At 37.5% G+C, this 19,423-nt stretch overlaps 1 protein-coding gene across 7 annotated transcripts in view; it reads left to right on the top strand.

Moving 5' to 3' along the window:
- Positions 1-17,860, top strand: part of LOC116648445 (zinc finger protein 84-like) — a 29,142-nt gene extending 11,282 nt beyond the window's left edge. For 3 of the 7 annotated variants that reach the window (XM_032430428.1, XM_032430427.1, XM_032430429.1), the window contains 4 exons: positions 4,901-4,966; positions 8,707-8,833; positions 9,107-9,202; positions 12,620-17,860. In XM_032430428.1, coding sequence (XP_032286319.1) covers positions 4,901-4,966; positions 8,707-8,833; positions 9,107-9,202; positions 12,620-14,850 — 2,520 coding nt within the window. In that variant the 3' untranslated portion in view covers positions 14,851-17,860. The other 4 variants (XM_032430431.1, XM_032430430.1, XM_032430432.1 and 1 more) reach the window with 3 other exon arrangements.
- The last annotated feature ends 1,563 nt before the right edge of the window (positions 17,861-19,423 follow it).

The following is a 19,423-nucleotide window of genomic DNA, read 5'->3' as shown; positions in this document are numbered from 1 at the left end:
CTTCATTGTGCAAAAGCTTTTCAGTTTGATGTATTCCTGTTTATTTTTGCTTTTGTTTCCCTAGCATGAAGAGACTGATCCAGAAAAGTATTGCAAAGGTTGATATCCAAGAGATTACTACCTGTATTTTCTTTTCAGAATTTTATGGTTTCAAGTTTTACATTTAGGTTTTTAATCTATTTTGAGATTATTTTTGTCTATAGTGTAAGAAAGTGGCCCAGTTTCATTCTTAATGCATGTAGCTGTCCAGTTTTCCCAGCACCATTTATTGAAGAGAGTGTCTTTTCTCAATTGTATATTCTTGCCTCCACTGTCATAGATTAATTGGTGTTCTCTCTTCCTCTCTTTATATGTGCATAAGACTCACAATTCTGTTCCATTGACCTATATATGTATTTTTGCAACAGTACCATACTGTTTTGATTATTGTAACTTTGTAGTATTTCTGGAAATTTAGGGTTGTGATACCTCAAGCTTTGTTCTTCTTTCTCAGTATTGCTTTGGCTATTTGAGGCCTTTCGTGGTTCCATACAAATTTTAGGATTTTTTTGTTCTAGTCTGTGAAAAACACTATTGGTATTTTGATAGGGATTGCAGATCTATAGGCTGCAATTTATAGATTGCTTTGTGTAGTATGGACATTTTAATTTTAACAATATTGCTTCCAATCTATAAGGATAATATATCTTTCAATTTATTTGTGTTGGCTTCAATTTCTTTCATTAATATGTTAAATTTTTAGAATACAGGTCTTACACCTCTTAAGTTAAATTTATTCCTAGGTATTTTATGCTCTGTGATACAGTTGTTAATGGTATTTTAAAAATTTCTTTTTCTGCTATTTTGTTATTAGTGTATAGAAACAGAAAAGATTTCTGTATATTAATTTTGTATCCTACAACTTTACTGAATTCATTTATTAGACCTAATAGTTTTTTGGTGGGGTCTTTAGGTTTTTCTATATATAGTATGATGTTACTTGCAAATACAGTTTTACTTGCACCTTATCAATTCAGATGCCTTTTATTTCTTTTTCTTGTCTGATTGCTATGGCTAAGAATGCCAGTACTATGTTGAATAAAAGTGGTTAAGAGTGTCATGTTCCTGATCTTAGGCAACAGGTTTCAGCTTTTCACCATTGAATATGACATTGATTGATTTGTGTATATTGAACCATCCTTCCATTCCTGGAATAAATCCCACTTGATCCTGGTGAGTGATTTTTTTAATGTATTGTTGGATTTGGTTTGCTAATATTTTGTTGAGAATTTTTCCATCTGTCTTCCTGAGGGATATTGGTGTATAATTTTCTTTTATAGTGTCTTTGGCTTTCCTTTCAGAGTAATGCTGACTTCATATAATAAATTAGGAAGCATTCCTTCCTCTTCTGTGTTCTGGAATAGTTTGAGAATGATAGGTATTAACTCTTCTTTAAATCTTTGATAGAATTCACCTGCAAAGCCATCTGGTCCTGGACTTTTGTTTGTTGGGAGTTTTTTGATTACCAGTTCAATTTTATTTCTAGTAATTGTGCTTTTCCCCCAGATTTTTCTATTTCTTCATGATTCAGTCTCAGAAGAGACTATATGTTCTAGAAATTTATCCATTTTTTCTAGATTGTCAATTTTTTTTCTAGGTTTTACCAATGTAATTTTTTATAGTAATCTCTTATAGTCCTTTGTACTTCTATGGTGTCAATTTTAACTAATCCTCTCTCGTTATGTTTGAGTCCTCTCACTTTTTTTCTTGATTAGTCTGGCTAATTTGTCTTTTCGGAGGGCCAGCTCTTAGCCTCATTGATCTTTTCTTTTTTCTTTTTTCTCATCTCTATTTAATTTATTTCTGCTCTGATCTCTATTATTTCCTTTTTTCTTTTTTTTTTTTTTTTTTTTTTTTAAAGATTTTATTTATTTATTTGAGACAGAGAGAATGAGAGAGAGAGAGCACATGAGATGGGGGAGGGTCAGAGGGAGAAGCAAGCTCCCTGCCGAGCAGGGAGCCCGATGCGGGACTCGATCCAGGGACTCCAGGATCATGACCTGAGCCGAAGGCAGTCGCCTAACCAACTGAGCCACCCAGGCGCCCTCTATTATTTCCTTCTCTCTCTCTCTCTCTTTTTTTTTTTTAGATTTATTTATTTGTTTAATTTTTTAATTTTTTAATTAATTTTTTTTTTAAAGATTTTATTTATTCATTTGAGACACAGAGATAGAGATAGAGAGAGAGAGAGCATGAGCAGGGAGAGAGGCAGGGGAGAGGGAGAAGCAGGCTCCCCGCTGAGCCAGGAGCCCGATGTAGGGCTCGATCCCAGGACCCCGGGATCATGACCTGAGCCGAAGGCAGACGCTCAGCCATCTGAGCCACCCAGGCGCCCCCTATTTTAGAGAGACAGAGACAGCTCAGAGGGAGAGAGCTACAGAGGGACATGGAGAGAGAGAATCTCAAGTATAGACTCCTTGCTGAGTGCAGAGCCCAACACAGGGCGCACTACCCTGAGATCATGACCTGAGCTGCAATCAAGACTCAGATGCTTAACCAACTGAGCCACTCAGGCACCCCTCTGTTATTTCCTTCTCTGTGCTAACTTTGGGTTTTGTTTTTTTCTTTTTCTAGTTCCTTTCAGTGTAAGGTTAGATCATTTATTTGAGTTATTTCTTGTTTTTGATGTAGGTCTTGATCACTATAAATTTCCTTTAGTACTGCTTTTGTTGCATCTCCAAGATTTAAGACTGTTGTATTTTCATTTTCATTTCTCTCCAGATTTTCTCTTTGATTTCTTCATTGACCCATTTGTTGTTGAGTAACATGTTATTTAGATTTAGATTTATTTATTTATTTTTATTATTTTTTAAATATTTTATTTATTTGACAGAGACACAGAGAGAGAGGGAACACAAGCAGGGCGAATGGGAGAGGGAGAAGCAGGCTTCCCAATGAGCAGGGAGCCCAATGCGGGGCTTGATCCCAGGACCCTGGGACCATGACCCGAGCCAAAGGCAGACGCCCAACGACTGAGCCACCCAGGTGCCCCTAGGTTTAGATTTAGATTCTCATATTTGTATTTATTCTAGTTTTTTTCTTGTAACCGATTTCTAGTTTTCTCCTGTTGTAGTTGGAAGAGATGTTTGGTATGATTTCAATCATCTTTAATTCATTGAGACTTGCTTTGTGGTCTAGCATGTGATCTATCCTGGAGAATGTTCCATATGCCCTTGAATGTGTGTTCTGCAGTTTGTGGGTAGAGTGTTCTATAGATATCTGTTATGTCCATCTGAACTAATGGATCATTCAAAGCCACTGTTTCTGTATTGATTTTTTGTTTGGATGATCCATGCATTGATGTAAGCAAGTTGTTAATGTTTCCTGCCATTATTGTATTAGTGTCAATTTCTCTTTTCATATGGTAATAATTGCCTCGTGAATTTGAATTCTGTTTATGTTGGGTGAGTATATATTTTCAATTGTTATATCCTCTTGTTGGATTGCTCCTGACCTTTTTTGGTTTTTGTTACCATCTTTGTTTCAAAGTCTATTCTGTTTGATTTTGATATCCCCTGGGTTTTGTTTGTTTGTTTGTTTGTTTTTAATGATTATTCCATTTGTTTGGAATATTTTTTTCCATTCCTTTACTTTGAGTCGGCCTGTGTCTTTAGATAGCATATAGATGGATCTTGTTTTTTTAATCCATTACATCACCCTGTGTTTTTTGATTGGAACATTTAGTTCATTTACACTTAAAGTAATTATTGATAGGTATGTACTTACTGCTGTTTTGTTAATTGTTTTCTGGTTGTTTTCTGTTCCATTCTTCTACTCTCTTCCATTGTGGTTTGATGGTTTTTTTAGTCTTATGTTTGGATTCCTTTCTCTTTATTTTTTTGTGCATGTGTTACAGATTTTAAGTTTGTGGTTACCATGGGATTCATATACAATATCGTATGTGTATGGTAATCTATATTATGTTGAAGGTTGCTTAAGTTTGAACACATTATAAAAGCACTAAATTTTTACTTCCTCTTCCCCATTTTACGTATATGTCACATTCTGTATCCTTTTATTTTGTGTATCCCTTGAGTAATTTTTGTAGATATAATTGATTTTAGTACTTTTGCATTTTAACTTCTATACTGGCTTTATAAGTGACTAATCTACTACCTTTACTATACGTTTGCTATTACCAGTGAAATTTATTTTCTTCTCATTGTGGCCTTTTCTTTCCACTTAAAGGAGTCCCTTTAATATTTCTTTTAAAGCTTGTTTGATGAACTCCTTTAACTTTCGTTTGTTTGGGATACTCTATCTCTTCTTCAGTTCTGAATGGTGGCCTTTCTGGGTAGAATATTCTTTGTTGTAGGTTTTTTTTTTTTTTTCTTTCTTATAGCACCTTGACTATATCATACCATTCTCTTCTGGCCTGTAAAGTTTCTGCTGAAAAAAATCAGCTGATAGCCTTATGGGGTTCACCTTGTGTGTAACTGCTTTTCTCTTGCTGCTTTTAAGATTCTGTCTTTATCTTTAATTTTATTTGTTTTAATTATGTGTGTTGGTTTTGACCTCCTTGAATTCATCTTGTTTGGGGCCCTCTGTGCATTGTGGACCTAGATGTCTATTTCCTTCTCCAGGTTAGGGAGGTTTTCAATTGTTATTTCTTCAAATAATTTTTCTGCTTCCTTGTGTCTCTTTTCTTTTGGTACCCCTATAATCCAAATGATACTTGGCTTGATGAGGTCACAGAGGTCTTTTAACCTATCCTCATTTTTTAATGTAGCTTTTTCTTTTTGCCGTTTAGCTTGGTTGCTTTCCATTACTCTATCTTCAAGATTGCTGATCCATTCTTCTGCATCCTCCAATCTGTTGAAGAAGTATTCTAGTATATTTTTCATTTTATTCTGTCGTTCAGTTCCAGCTGGTTCTTCTCTATCTGTTGAAGATCTCAGTCACTTCATCCACTCTTCTGTCCAGTTTAGTAAGTATCTTTATGGCCATTACTTTGAACTCTATCTGGCATATTGCTTATGTTTATTTTGATTAGGTCTTTTTTTGGTTTTGTCTTGTTCTTCTCATTTGGAACATGTTCCTCTGTCTCCTCATTTTGTCTACCTCTCTGTTTCTGTGTAATAGGTAGGTCAGCTATGTATACTGGTCTTGAAAGTACTCACCTTGTGTAGAAGGGACCCTGTTCCCTGTAATGCAGTCCCCCTGGTCACCAGAACCAGATGCTTCAGGAGTGTTGCATTGTTGCTGAGCCACGATTGCTGTGGGCATGCTGGTAGGTGTATCTTACTCTCAGCTTAGCTACATGTAATGACCTGCTTTGCCTGCTGCATGCACACTGGTGTGCAAGGCTTGCTCTCATCCTGGTTGTCTGCACTTAGCCACTGGGACAGCTTGGGTGCACTGATGGGCAGCACTTGCTCCCTGCACAGCCAGCTTAGAGTCTCGGCGCATTGGTGTGTGGGATTAGCTCCCCTCCTGCTCAGGCCTTGAGTCACATTGGAGAGGCACCTTCTTTGCTGGGGCTGCCCACCAGCTATGGTGGGGTGGAAGCCACTTTGGAGGAGCACCAAACCCAGGGTGGGTTAGGTGGGGCAGCACTGGCGTGGGGCACATTGTGCTAGAAAGGTAGATGGAGAGTGTTTGCACTGGCTCTGTAAGCATCTGGCTGGGCTTTGGGAGGGCAAGGAAAATAGTGCCCTCCAGCTCCGTTGTTTCTGGAGAAAGCTTTTGTAGATCCCAGCACTTCCTGCACACATTTTCAAATTAGTTAGTAAATCTTAAAATATACCCAGGTGCTTTTCAAACTGCTCCTTTTGTGCTGTGATTATAACATTTCTTTTAACATTTTATGTACGTCATTTTATTGTGTTCTAGTTTATATGGTTCCTGGTAAAAAGTCTGTTTTAATTGTATCTTTATTCCTTTTTTGTAATATTTTCTTGTTCACTGGCTGCTTTCAGGATTCTCATTCTCAATCTCTCTCTCTCTTGCAGTTTTAATATGTTGTGTGTCTTTATGCTTTTGGGAGGCATTAATGCAGCTTGGTATTGTTGAACTTCTTGGATTTTTGGTTTGTTTTCCGTCATTGATTGCAACATTTTTTTTAAGATTTATCTATTTATCTTTGGGGTGGCGGGGGGGGGGCTCCGAGGGACAAGAGAGAATATCTCAAGCAGACTCTCCATTGCCTGGGGACCCCGACGTGTGGCTCAATCCCACAACCCTGAGATCACAATCTGAGCCGAAATTAAAAGTTGGATGCTTAACGGACCTGAGCCACCCAGGCAGCCCAGTTGCGAGTAATTTTAAGACACTATTTCTGAAAGTGTTTCTTCTGTCCCATTCTTCCCCCCACCCACGTCCAAATTATGTATATGTTGGAACATTTTATTGTATTTCACAGATTTCACAACTTTTTTTTTAAGATTTTATTCATTTATTAGAGAGAGCACGTGCACAAGAGAGAGCATGAGAGGGGTGAGGGGCAGAGGGAGAAGCAGGTTCTCCATTGGGCAAGGAGCCCAATGCAGGGCTCAATCCCAGGACTCCAGGATCATGACCTGAGCTGAAGGCAGCTGCTTAACTGGCTCAGCCACCGTGGCACCCCTATTTCACAGCTTTTTAATGTTCTGTTCTATTTTTCACTTTTTTTGTCCTTAAATTTCAGTTTGGGTAATTTCTCTTGACCCATCTTCAAGTTCATTGATTCTTTCCTTAACTGTGCTGATTGCTGATCAGCCTTTTGAAGATGTTTTTCATCTGTTACTGTGTTTTCATTTCTAGATTTCCATTTGGTTCTCTGCTGAAATTATCCATTTGATTTTGCATGTCATATACCTTTTGAGTCTTAATATACCTTAGAGTCTTTAACATAATTAGTTATAATTCAAGTTCTGTTGGATAGTTTCGACATCTATGTAATATCTGTTTCTGATGGTTACTCTGTATCTTGGTAGTATTTTATTAGTTTCTTTCCTTTTCATATGCTTTGTAACTTTTTGTTGAAATGTATATATCTTGTGTCATACTCTGAACTGGGGTAACTATGTTTTATTGCTGGAAATGGGTAATTCCCTGCTAGGCCTTTAGTCCAGGGGTTTAACTAGTTAGGAGTTTGGCAGGATTTGAGAGTTATTTTTCTGTTACTACTCTCAATGCGGCATAGACTTTGACTTTCTGTAGAGATACCTTGTGTTTTAGGATACAGGTTCATTTACCAGAGCTATTTCTGTTCATTTCTGAGTTTTAAGGGTTCTCTTTGCTCTGTGTCTCAGAGAGGGTCTCTTTACATGCTTTTATTTATCTCCTGTCTTTCTGTCAGCAATATTCTATTGGTACTTGTTATTCTAAGCTTGTTAGCTTGGTGGTGAGAAGTTGTGGGCAGAATGTGTTGTCTTACTCCAATACAGCTTCAGTGTTAGGTCTGCCCTGTCCCCCCACCCTTTTTTTTTAAAGATTTTATTTATTTATTTGACAGAGATAGACAGCGAGAGAGGGAACACAAGCAGGGGGAGTGGGAGAGGGAGAAGCAGGCTTCCCACTGAGCAGGGATCCTGATACGGGGCTCGATCCCAGGATCCTGGGATCATGACCTGAGCGGAAGGCAGATGCTTAACAACTGAGCCACTTAGGCACCCTGCTCTGTGTCCTTATGTCTGTCCTGTGTCCTTCTTGGTTCTCTTGCCCCTCCCCACCCCCCTGCACCCAGCTATAGTTGTAGACTCAGTGCATAATCCTGCCCTCCCTCAAGGAATAGAGTAAATGCCCAGTGGGGTTCACAGAGAAAAAGCCTGTAAAGGGGAGCCTGGGTGGCATGGTCAGTTGAGTATCCTGCTCTTGGTTTTGGCTCAGGTCATAATCTCAGAGTCATGAGATCGAGCCCTGCAGGGAGCTCTGTGCTCAGTGCAAAATCTGCTTGAGACTCACTCCCCCCCTGTCCCTCCTCTCCTCTCTAAAATAAATAAGTAAATTTAAAAAAAAGGGGGAGAGGGGGAGGGAGGAAAAGAAAAGATGCCTGTAAGAAGGTGCAAGTCTCCTCCATGTCTGTGGTCTGAAGGGGTTTCACACTCACATTACAGGCCCTACAGCTTTAACTCTTCAATTAAGCACAAGTTGTGATACGAAATAGTTAATCTTTCTTTTCTGACTCCAGTATACATTTTACATTTTCTTTACTTTTTACATATTCTTTTTTTTTTAAATCTTATTTATTTATTTGACAGAGAGAGACAGGAAGAGAGAGAACACAAGCAGCGGGAGAGGGAGAAGCAGGCTCCCCACAGAGCAGGGAGCCCAATGCGGGGCTTGATCCCAGGATCCTGAGATTATGACCTGAGCCGAAGGCAGACGCTTGACGACTGAGCCACTCAGGCGCCCCTACTTTTTACATATTCTAATATGTTCTAGTAATACCTTATTTTCAATTTTGGACTGTGTTGTGTCTGTGTAGTATTTAGTTTTCTAGAGGACAAGAACAGTGTTTTATTCTCCTTAGTATTCACATCCAGGGCATTTCAAGGTGTAGAGCATTAATAAAATAAGCAGAATGTTCTTTTACTTTTCTTCTATAAAACCTAATACAAGGTAATGTACACAGTAGGCATATTGTAACATCAATTCTCAACAGTGGGAAGAATTTGTTTCCATATTTCTTTCCTGTGCCGCCCCAATTGTGACCACTTCAGACTGAGCAGAAATGTGCTGTTCCAGGGGTCACTGTCATTTGGAGATGTGGCTGTGGACTTCTCCCAGGAGGAGTGGCAGTGCCTGGACCCTGCTCAGAGGACCCTGTATAGGGATGTGATGCTGGAGAACTACAGTCACCTTGTCTCAGTGGGTAAGCAGTTTTCACATCAGATTTTGTATAGCATGCATTTTGTTTCTTAGATACCAAAACTTTTGGTCTTTCAGAGTTAATATTGTTGAGACTTTTGCTTCAGGAGTCTGAGGTTGTTAATCTCTTTTGAGCACAAGGAGCAATTTTTGTATTCTCACATCCTCTGAAGGTTTAAATGAGCATCATCAAGGTGCAGCTCTGGAAATTCTATGTCCTCCCTCCTTTAGAATTGCTGTAGCCCATGTCCAAACTATGTCGTTTTTCCTTTTACAGGGTATCTCATTAAAAAGCCATCGGTGATCTTCAAGTTGGAAGAAGGAAAGGAGCCATGGATATTGGAGGAAGAATCTCTATACCAGAACTACCCAGGTGAGTTAGTGAGTACCAGAAAGGTTAGTGAGGAACCCAGGGGGAATTATAATCTAGGTGGTCAGTCTAGGAGTTGGACATTATTTAAAATGTTTTCTAAGAATCTCTTCCTAGTGGCACCTACTTTAGAAGTAGAAGAAGGATATATATATGATAAAATTAGAAGAGAAAAGGGTAATGCTTGAGAAGGAATGTGAACTGTTTTTTGATTGTTCAAATTTAGGGGTCCAGGGATATCATTTATGCAGACAAACAAGTAATACTGGCTTTTTTGTGTTTAATAGCACAAAGATAAAACTAAGAAAGGTAATAAAGTCTACTAAAATTTGGTTCTTGAGGAGAAGGGAGGAAACAATGTTTTCAGTGTTACGTGTTGTATAGTAGTACTTGATACTATTTAAACAAATTACCTATAGATTAATAGGATTACAAGTTCATATTTATCAGATTAATGTAACAAAAGTACAGTCTCCTTAATTTTACAGTTATCCTTCTGTTGATACCTAAAAAAAAAATGGGAAAAAGACCTATTTTAGTGCCTAAAAAACATTTGCAAACAAGTGGAAGTGTATTTGATGCTAAAAGGAAACCCTCGGTAAATCCTACAGAGTAGGAAATAAGACATTCCCTAGTTATAGTCTGATAAAACCAGAAATTGGTAACAAAATTATTAAGCACACGTGACAAACTATTTCTTTTGTATTCTTGAGTATTTTTTCTTTGTAAACTTCTAATATTTTTCATGTTCTTGCTTTACGTCAATATCAGTAAGAACTATATTCCCTCATGCTTTTATTTTTTCCCCATTCCTAATTGTAGTTGGTGAGAATTTTTTTGTTCTTGATGGTGGTAATTTTGTGTTTTTGTTTGCCTAGAATACGTTTTTTTTTTCAGTAGCCTGACAAGATAAACCTATGCTCCCCCTATTATTTATTTCATGAAATTTAAATTAACTTGCCTTTTATTGGCTACTGCATTGTGCCTTATTTGGCTGCTCCAATTTTATTTTTATGTTGTTTACACTTAGGCTAAACATCATTAGATCCGCTCGCATCAAATGTCACTTAGGCATACTGTATGCTTTCCCATGTCACACCTTTCTTGCTTTCCCTGACTAGATACTAAATGAGTTAATAAGTGAAAATTACTCAGAACATTTTTTAGTATATAAGTAAAACACTGTTTTTACTGTTATTATATTGAATGTCCTTATAGTACAAGTTAAGTGTATCTGCTTCCAAGAAAGAGACTTCAAATGTTTGAGCCAGTGTAATCTCTTCTTTCTCTCAGTGCTCAGTGTGCAGTGGGTCTTTCAGAAAAAACAAAAGTAAATGATCTGTTACCTGATCATATCTACCTTTTTTCACACTTGGGGTATGATCTAACAAAGAAAATGGCGATTGTGTTATTCTTTCTTACTTTGGTATATAACCTGAAATAGGCATTTGATAAACACATGTTGATTGGAATCAAGGAGAGGAAAAATTTCATATTCTGAAAACATTGTGAAGGATCTCTGTCTGATTACTTACATGAACCTGTAATTCCTGATTCAGGAATAAAACGGCATAGTGTCTAAACATTTGTGTTTGAAAAAGCTCTCCAGGTAATGCTCATACACCCAGCGTGTTGAAGTCTATTGATTTAAAATTACTCAGGTTCACAGAAAATCAGACTTAACAACACCCTGTTATGAGCAGTGGTTATAAAGTATGGTCTGCAGACCTACCACATGTTTTTGTAAATAAAATGTTTTTGCAACACAACCATACTCCTTTGTTAACATACGGGCTTTGGCCAATTTCATGCTCTAATAGCAGAGTTCAATATTGTGACAGACAGGTATGGCCTACAAAATCTAGAATGTGTACTATTTTGCCCTTTAAGGAAAAGTTTGCCATCATCTGGATTGAAGAATGAGAATAAAATTGCATGAACCACTTTAAATTCAGCATTTAATTAAGAAGAAAATTGTCATTCTCTCAAATCTAAGAAGCCATAGATTGTAACTAGACCATTATGTGATGAACCACTAAGGAAAAAATATTCTGCTCATTATATTGTGGCCTGCTTATCACAGATCTGTTATCAATTATAAGATGCATTCTGATTTTAGAATGTTAAATATGTGTATATTGCATTAGATGAAGTACAGTATATATTACAAAGCAGTGCTATTTATGGTTGTGTTAAAACAGCTCGTCTATTTTTAGATTTAGAATGAATATAAGTTTGAAAGTTTTGAAAGTGGGAAGATTTGAAAAGTCATTCTTGAAGGTTTGGAATAATGGTGTTATGTCATTTTTCTAGATACTGAATAGCGTACATCCTAGCCTTGGCTCTGAGTGAGAGAACGCACTTTGACCTTGTAGTCAAGAATGAGTAATTTAATGAGACAAAGAACTGACTAAACTGGTGCAGAGGATATTGACTGGGAGTTGTAGAATGGCAGCTTGAAATCTGATGTGCATTTAGTTGGTGTAAATTTTGTTTGCTGTGGTTTTTTAGCTTGGGATAGACTTCGTTGCACTGGGTAGCAAATGTGGACAGTATTTTTTAAATGGTAAATCAACATAAATGTTACTCATTTCCTGGGATTTGGTTGGAAATATATGATCCTTAAATTTTGATAATAAACAGAAACCTGAAATGTGGACATGTGAAATGTGAAAGATAAACCAAAATTAAGTATTAGTATTTTCGCACTGGTAATGCTATTTTATGGAAAAGTAAGTGAACACAAATGTGATTATCATGGTGGGTTCACCTGTTGAGTGGCTATAGTAGAGCAATATGAAAGTATCAAAGCCAAAATAGGGTGATACATCAGATCTATGTTGGCACAAGATTACTTATTTTGTCATTATTTTATACTTTATTTAGGGATGTTGGCATTCCTCTTGGGAGGGGAATTAGAGTACAGTCTGATGACTCTTTCCTTGAACATAAGGCCATTGGTGCATTCAGAAATTTATCTTGCTATTGTGTAGGAGGGAAATTCAACTGGAAGCATGAAAACTTGTTTGGGCGTTACTAAAAAAATATAGCTTTGAGAGTATTAGACCTAGTCTGTCTCCTTAATGTCTCTTTTTTCTCCATAAACACCTTTGTCTACTCATTTTTCTTGTGATTCCAATTACTTTTCGTTAGCTCAGTTGGACCCATCTTATCTTCTGTGATTTTTCTCATACCTGGATCTGTCAATCTTCCATCCTCTCTTCGCTGCTTCTTGAATTTATATCTTCATTTTCTTTCTTTTTCCACATACGTTTTCTTGAACTGGGTGGGAAAAAGGCACTTTGATCCTGAGGTACTACTGAAACCAAAAGTCAAATATATAATAGAACATTTGTATGTTAATCCAGTTCCATTGGAACTGTAAAATTCTTATGGTTTGTTCAATATTTTCATTTCTAGAAGACAGCAAAGCTCACCTAACAGAGAGAATCCAGAAAAACCAAGACAAATATTTGCCACAAGTTTTATTAAACAACAAAACAGTGACTTCAGAGAAAGTTTATGCTTTAAGAAAATCATCTAATATGAGTACAAAGTTTATTCCTTCAAGAAAAATGCCCTGTAAACATGACTTACATGGAATGAATTTGAAAAATATTTTAATATCAGTTGGTAGTAAGAGAAATTCTTCAAGAAAAAAGCCTCCCATGTTAAATGTATATGAGAAATTACTTGATATTAAGCAGGAAAAACCTCATACTCAAGAGATTTCTCATGAAAATAATCAATATGAGAAAGCCCTTGGTCATAAGAATGGTATTACTCAGCACGTAAATAGTCAATCTTCAGAGAAGACTTTAAAATATGACGGTGGAAAGTCCTTAGGAAAAAAGACCACAGTAATTCCACGCAGGCAAATTGACACAGGAGAGAAAATCTGTGAATATAATGGACATGGACAAACCTGTGAGAAGGCATCCCTCTTGAAATGTCATGGGGTCTCCTTCGAAATAAAACAATGCAAAGGCAATCAGATTGAAAATAATTTCAGCAGGATGTCACATTTCACTAAAGTTCAGAAAAAACAGAGACATGAGTGTCTATTCAAATGTAGTGAATGTGGGAAAACATTCAACTACAAGTCAAACTTCACAGTGCATCAGAGAACACACACAGGAGAGAAACCCCATGAATTTAATTCATGTGGGAAAACAAGTCACAAATCACCCCTCACAGACCATCAGATAACACATACAGGGGAGAAACTTTATAAATGTAGTGAATGTGGGAAGTCCTTTTGTAAGAAGTCATCTCTCACTCGACATGAGGGAACATATCCAGGGGGGAAACCCCATGAATGTAATGAATGTGGAAAAACTTTCTGCAAGAAGTCAGCCTTCACTCAACATCAGAGAACTCATACAGGAGAGAAACACTTCCAATGTAATGAACGCAGGAAGACTTTCCGCCGCCAATCAGACATTAAGGTACATCAGAGAATTCACAAAGGAGAAAAACGCTTCCAATGTGATGAATGCGGCAAAACTTTCCATTGGCAGTCAGACATTAAGCTACATCAGAGAATTCACACAGGAGAGAAACCCTTTCAGTGTAGTAAATGTGGTAAAACTTTCTATCGGCAGGCAGATGTTAATGCACATCAGAGAATCCACACAGGAGAGAAACGCTTTCAATGTAATGAATGCGGTAAAACTTTCTATTGGCAGTCAGACGTTCATGCACATCAAAGAACTCACACAGGAGAGAAACCCTTTCAATGTAATGAATGTGGTAAATCTTTCCATCGGCAGTCAGATGTTAATGTGCATCAGAGAACTCACACAGGAGAGAAACGCTTTCAGTGTAAGGAATGTGGTAAAACTTTCTATCGGCAGTCAGATGTTAACGCACATCAGAGGATTCACACAGGACAGAAACCCTTTCAGTGTAAGGAGTGTGGTAAAACTTTCTATCGGCAGGCAGACGTTAATGTGCATCAGAGAACTCACACAGGAGAGAAACGCTTTCAATGTAACGAATGTGGTAAAACTTTCTATCGGCAGTCAGAAGTTAATGTTCATCAGAGAACTCACACAGGAGAGAAGCCCTTTCAATGTAATGAGTGTGGGAAAACTTTCTATCGGCAGTCAGATGTTAATGCACATCAGAGAATTCACACAGGAGAGAAACCTTATAAATGTAATGAATGTGGGAAATCCTTTTATGAGAAGTCATCCCTCACTCGACATGAGAGAACTCACACGGGGGAAAAGCCCTATGAATGTAATGAATGCAGGAGAACCTTCTGCCAGAAGTCAGCCCTCACTCAACATCAGAGAACTCACACAGGAGATAGACCCTTTCAATGTAATGTATGTGGTAAAACTTACCGTCATCTGTCAGCCATTAATGTACATCAGAGAACTCACACAGGAGAGAAACCCTTTCAGTGTCATGAATGTCAGAAAGCTTTTCTTACGAAGTCAACTCTTATTAATCATCAGAGAACTCACACAGGGGAAAAACCCTTTGAATGTAACGAATGTGGGAAGAGTTTTCGTCATAAATCTACCCTCACTACCCATCTGAGAATTCACTCAGGAGAGAAACCTTATAAATGTTGTGAATGTGGAAAAACTTTTGGCCGGAAATCAGCGCTTACTCATCATCAAGGAATTCACATAGGGTAGAAGCTCTGTGGCAGAAACTTGCTCTGTTTTTCCCAATACCCATTTCTCTTTGTGGTTACACAACTAGTCAAGATTTTCTAGCTTTCCTTCCATTCACATGAGGCCATATGACCTCTGAAACAAATTCCAAGCCTGTAAAGGACCTCATTTGGAATTTTTCCTACTCCCATTTTTCTTTCCTTATCAAAGGGTAATGGAGATCATCCTCAGGGTAACTTGGGAGCTAATCATTAGAGATTACAGATTCACAGGTTAGAAGAAACCAGGGTCCTGCACAGAGTTCTGCCTTCTCTAACATCACTTGTAAGTTTTGTCATGAACTGGAAATTAATTTCGGATTTGTTCAGCCATTACATGTTTAGGGCTTTTTGTTGTCATGGTATATTCTAGCCATCCCTCATCTCATATACCTCGTGAATCTAATGAAGGTATGAGAAACACTGTATGTCAGAGAATTCAGTGGGCAGGGAAACTGCTCTCAGTATTCTTCATTTTAATAAACTTTCATCAACAAGTCAAGCATTTTGTAAATCAGAAATTTACGAATTGAAACACCCCAAAATGAAATGGATATAGGAAAATTTTCACAAAGAATCTACATCTGATTGACCATCAGATAATTGAGAGTAGAATAAAAGCTAGTTAACTTGAAAAACATTTCAAGATTTATTTATCAGAGAATACATAACAAAAGAAAATTGTCAGTTTAGGAAGTGAGGAAAACATCCTCATCTAGAAATAATCTTATTCTGGAAGCAATGTTTTGGATGCAATACTAAATATCTTATTAATAATCTAACACGGGATATTTATTTGACTGTCACGGTCAACAAAGAATATGTAGCTTTGAGAAGGCACAAGTGAGTTGAGTCATCAAAGCAACAGTACTAAGTGTATATGTGAATAATATATGTAAACTCAAAGTAACAGCACTAAATGTATATGTGAATAAAGTAACAGCACTTTGTAAACATCAAAGTAACAGCACTAAGTGTATATGTGATTAAAGTAACAGCACTAAGTGTATATGTGAATAATATATGTAAACTCAAAGTACAGCACTGTCTATGTGAATAAAGTACAGCACTGCTTGTTTACATGAGTAATAATAAGCCTCTGAGCTTTGTTAGGCTTATACATAGGAGTGTGCTCTTTAACGGCTACTTTCTATATGCTTGATTTTGTTGTAGCCTCCAAAATAGTTATAGTAGGAACAATGCACCCTTAGCTAAATAATTTTTGTAACATACAGTACGATTTCTGACACTAAATGCTATTGTTGTCCCATCATATTCTTACACCACAATATATATTTTTTAAAAGAAGCGTTGAATGCATGAAATACCATGCATCATGTGTGTTTTCTACTTTTTGGTGGCACGTGTAAATCAGTATAGACATTGTTAACAAACTGTTCTTTTAGGAGATGACCAAATAACGACTGATAAAATCAAGATTTACTTGAAGTATGCAATGATTCAGTACACAGTTATTTATAATACACATCTGAATCAATTTTCAAAATTGGCCTTGAACATTAGTACTTATTATTCTGTACAGATTGAAAGCAGGGTCTGTTGAAGAAATTTTCCCCATTTTATATTTGTGTTATATCCAAAGAATATGCTTATATAAGTTTTAAGTGTGAAGGTCAGATTTTATGTGAGCAAAAAACTATCTGCATTTGTATTTAGTGTGGTAGAATGCCACATTTTCCCTCCTACAATTATACGTGTTTTTTTCAGACAAGCTGTTCTATGTCTGTCACTTATTATTTGAGTGATCTATGTAGTGATTTAATTTCTGCCTCAATTTCCGCCTCAATTTCCTCATCTGCAAAATGGATATAATATTATCTACCTCACAGGTACTGAACAGTTTGGGTCAGAGTTTTGTTATTAGAGCTAAAGGCATTTATGTTTAGAACTTGAACATTAGAAATAAAATGGTCTGTCATTCCATAGTATGAAATGTATTTCTGCTTCTTGAGTTGATACAAGAAAATTCTTATTAAAACTTTGTATTTTGTCAGATTTGTCTTTAAAACATACGAAACGTGTTTAAAGTGAATAGAATCATCTACTGACCTTTTTCTGTTGTTGATTAAATATGGTATGAACTAAAAATCCAACTTTGTTTTTTTCCAAATGAATAGCCAATTGATCTTTCACCTTTTGATTCATTCACCCCTATTTCACTGATTTGAAACCACATTTTTATTGTATAGAGGTTTATCCTTTGGTGTGGCTGTTACATTTCTAGGCCCTGTATTCAGGTCCCCGTTATTCTGGTGGTGCACAATCCAGATGGGCCAACCATAGGATACCACCCTACTGCCCCACACCAATGATTTCACTGCTCTTCACTCTCTGCTTTTTGCTGCTTTGTATAAACTCATTGTGAATTTCAGTGGTTCTAGTAACATTTTGTCACATCACGCTTTGTGCCTTATCCTGAACACTATTCCTTTATTAAAACCAGCATAACGGTTTTGAGTTATGTCCGTGTTTATATATGTAGCTCTTGTAATTTTTTAGCATCTTATACTCCGTTCTATTAAAATAACTTAATTCTGTTGAAAGGCATCTTGTTTCTAATTTTTCATGATTATGAACAATACAATTTTGGACATTGTGTACTTTATCCAGAGTAGAGCTGAATCCTCAACCCACAGTGAGAAAAACGTTTTAGTGACTATAAATACAAACATTTGTTGAATCGATCAGTATTTATTAGTCACTTATTAAGTAGAAGGCATTGTACAACAGTAAATAAAATGTAAGTTCTACTCTTCCTGAGATTAAATTGCAGTGAGACATACCAGGGTTGTCAGAAGACAGAAACCATAGCAGTGATTTGAACAGAAACAATATGATCTAAAGCACTGTTAACTTGGTATACAGTTGTTAACTGGGGATCTGAAAGGGTAAAAGGGCACACTGAGATATAAAGATAGCAGGAATCGAAAAGGGAAAAATGAAACCCAAATGTATCACTAAGATAGCAACTGCAGGCCGCAGCTACCAGCTCTAGGCTGGTCAAATGAAGGGATGGGGTGGGGGGGGCCTCCCTCAGAGCTGAAGTGCAGGCCTCTGAAAGGAACCTGTCCCACTGATGTGGGTATCAGAGCCCAGAGGAGGGGCCTCTCGGGATTGGGGCCCATACTGGCTGAGGAGAGAGTGCTGGTTGCCTGGCACTGGTTTCTCTGATGGGGCATGATGACGCTGGTGTGCGAGTGTTAGAAAAACTGCAAACTGAATTTAGCTGCATCTCTCAGAAGACTCCATGCCTGACTGGGGTGTGAAGCAGCATTGCTAGGGTGCTGACAGCACAGGATGCGGACGGAAAGCCCGGGAAGAAGCATGTCCCTTTGCCCTCCTCCATCCTTGCAGTCCTCAAGCATATACTGTTGGCCAAGCATGACAGCTGGTAAAACGTAAGTGTGGTTATAGTGGGAAAAGTCGGCTGACCCAACCCAGTCAAGCAGTAGAAGTTAACATAAATAATACTGACATTTGGTATCATTCAATAGTATTGAATTTGTGTGCCATCTAATAGGATTAATACATCGGGATTAGTTTGTCACATGATTTTTTTGGAGGGAAGAAGTGATATGGACATAAACATTCCATCTGTAGCGTTATTTCTTCATTTTTATTATTTTTATTTTACAAATAATACTGGAATATATTCTTTTTTCAAATTACAGCTATTCCTTTCTTTTCCCTTCCCTTCCAGCACAAGGACAGCAGTCCCATTGCAGGTCAGTGAGGTGAAGAGAGGAGCTCCACACAGAGGAACGGAGTAGCACTACTGTTCCTATCACAGAGACATGGGACACTGGGGAGTTGGTGGCTAAGGAGATTATAAATAGAGGAAATTGTGTGGTTGGAGATAGCGTGGTTGGAGATTGATTGCATTGAGGGGAAGATGAATGTATTGAAAATGGGAGCCAAGTTTCTCCCTGTTGAAGGTATTTATAAATATAGAAAGGTGGAAGATGGAACAGAACCCCGAGGGGTTGAATCAGAATTGGAGGTACTGGTAGGAATTGATCATTTTTTAAACCTAGATACATTTATAGGTGTGTGTGTACATATGTGGGTAGACACATGCACATGTATATGCAGATATACATGTGTGTATACAAACATACACATGCGTGTGTGTGTGTATGAATGTCCTCCATACACAGATTTCCTAGCTCTTTATGCTGAGATTGCTCAGAAGCAACTCCATCCCAGGAGCTATGAGCACTAGCTTCCAGAGTTTGGTTTCTAGATACTGTCTTCCACTTAAAGGAAGCAGAAGTCCTTGGTAAATGCCTGATTCCAGACCTGGGCCTGGAAAAGCAGATGAGCCTAAAACATCTTCCTGTGAGAGAAGGCAAGGAATGGCTCAACGAATAATGGGGGCATAGCAAAAGTTACTATAAGACCATCTTGAAGATGCTCCTATTGGCCAAATCTGGAATAATTTGAACATAAAAATGAATAGTAACAATGGAGTATAACCTATGGTATAAAACAGAAAGCCATGAATCCATAGAAATAAGTAAGTGGGGAGAAGGGAA

Source organism: Phoca vitulina, unplaced genomic scaffold (genome assembly GCF_004348235.1).
Source record: "Phoca vitulina isolate PV1807 unplaced genomic scaffold, GSC_HSeal_1.0 scaffold43, whole genome shotgun sequence".
Taxonomy (NCBI): Eukaryota; Metazoa; Chordata; class Mammalia; order Carnivora; family Phocidae; genus Phoca; species Phoca vitulina.
The sequence above is the reverse complement of the archived record's forward strand: the minus strand, read 5'-3'. Positions and strand labels throughout refer to the sequence as shown.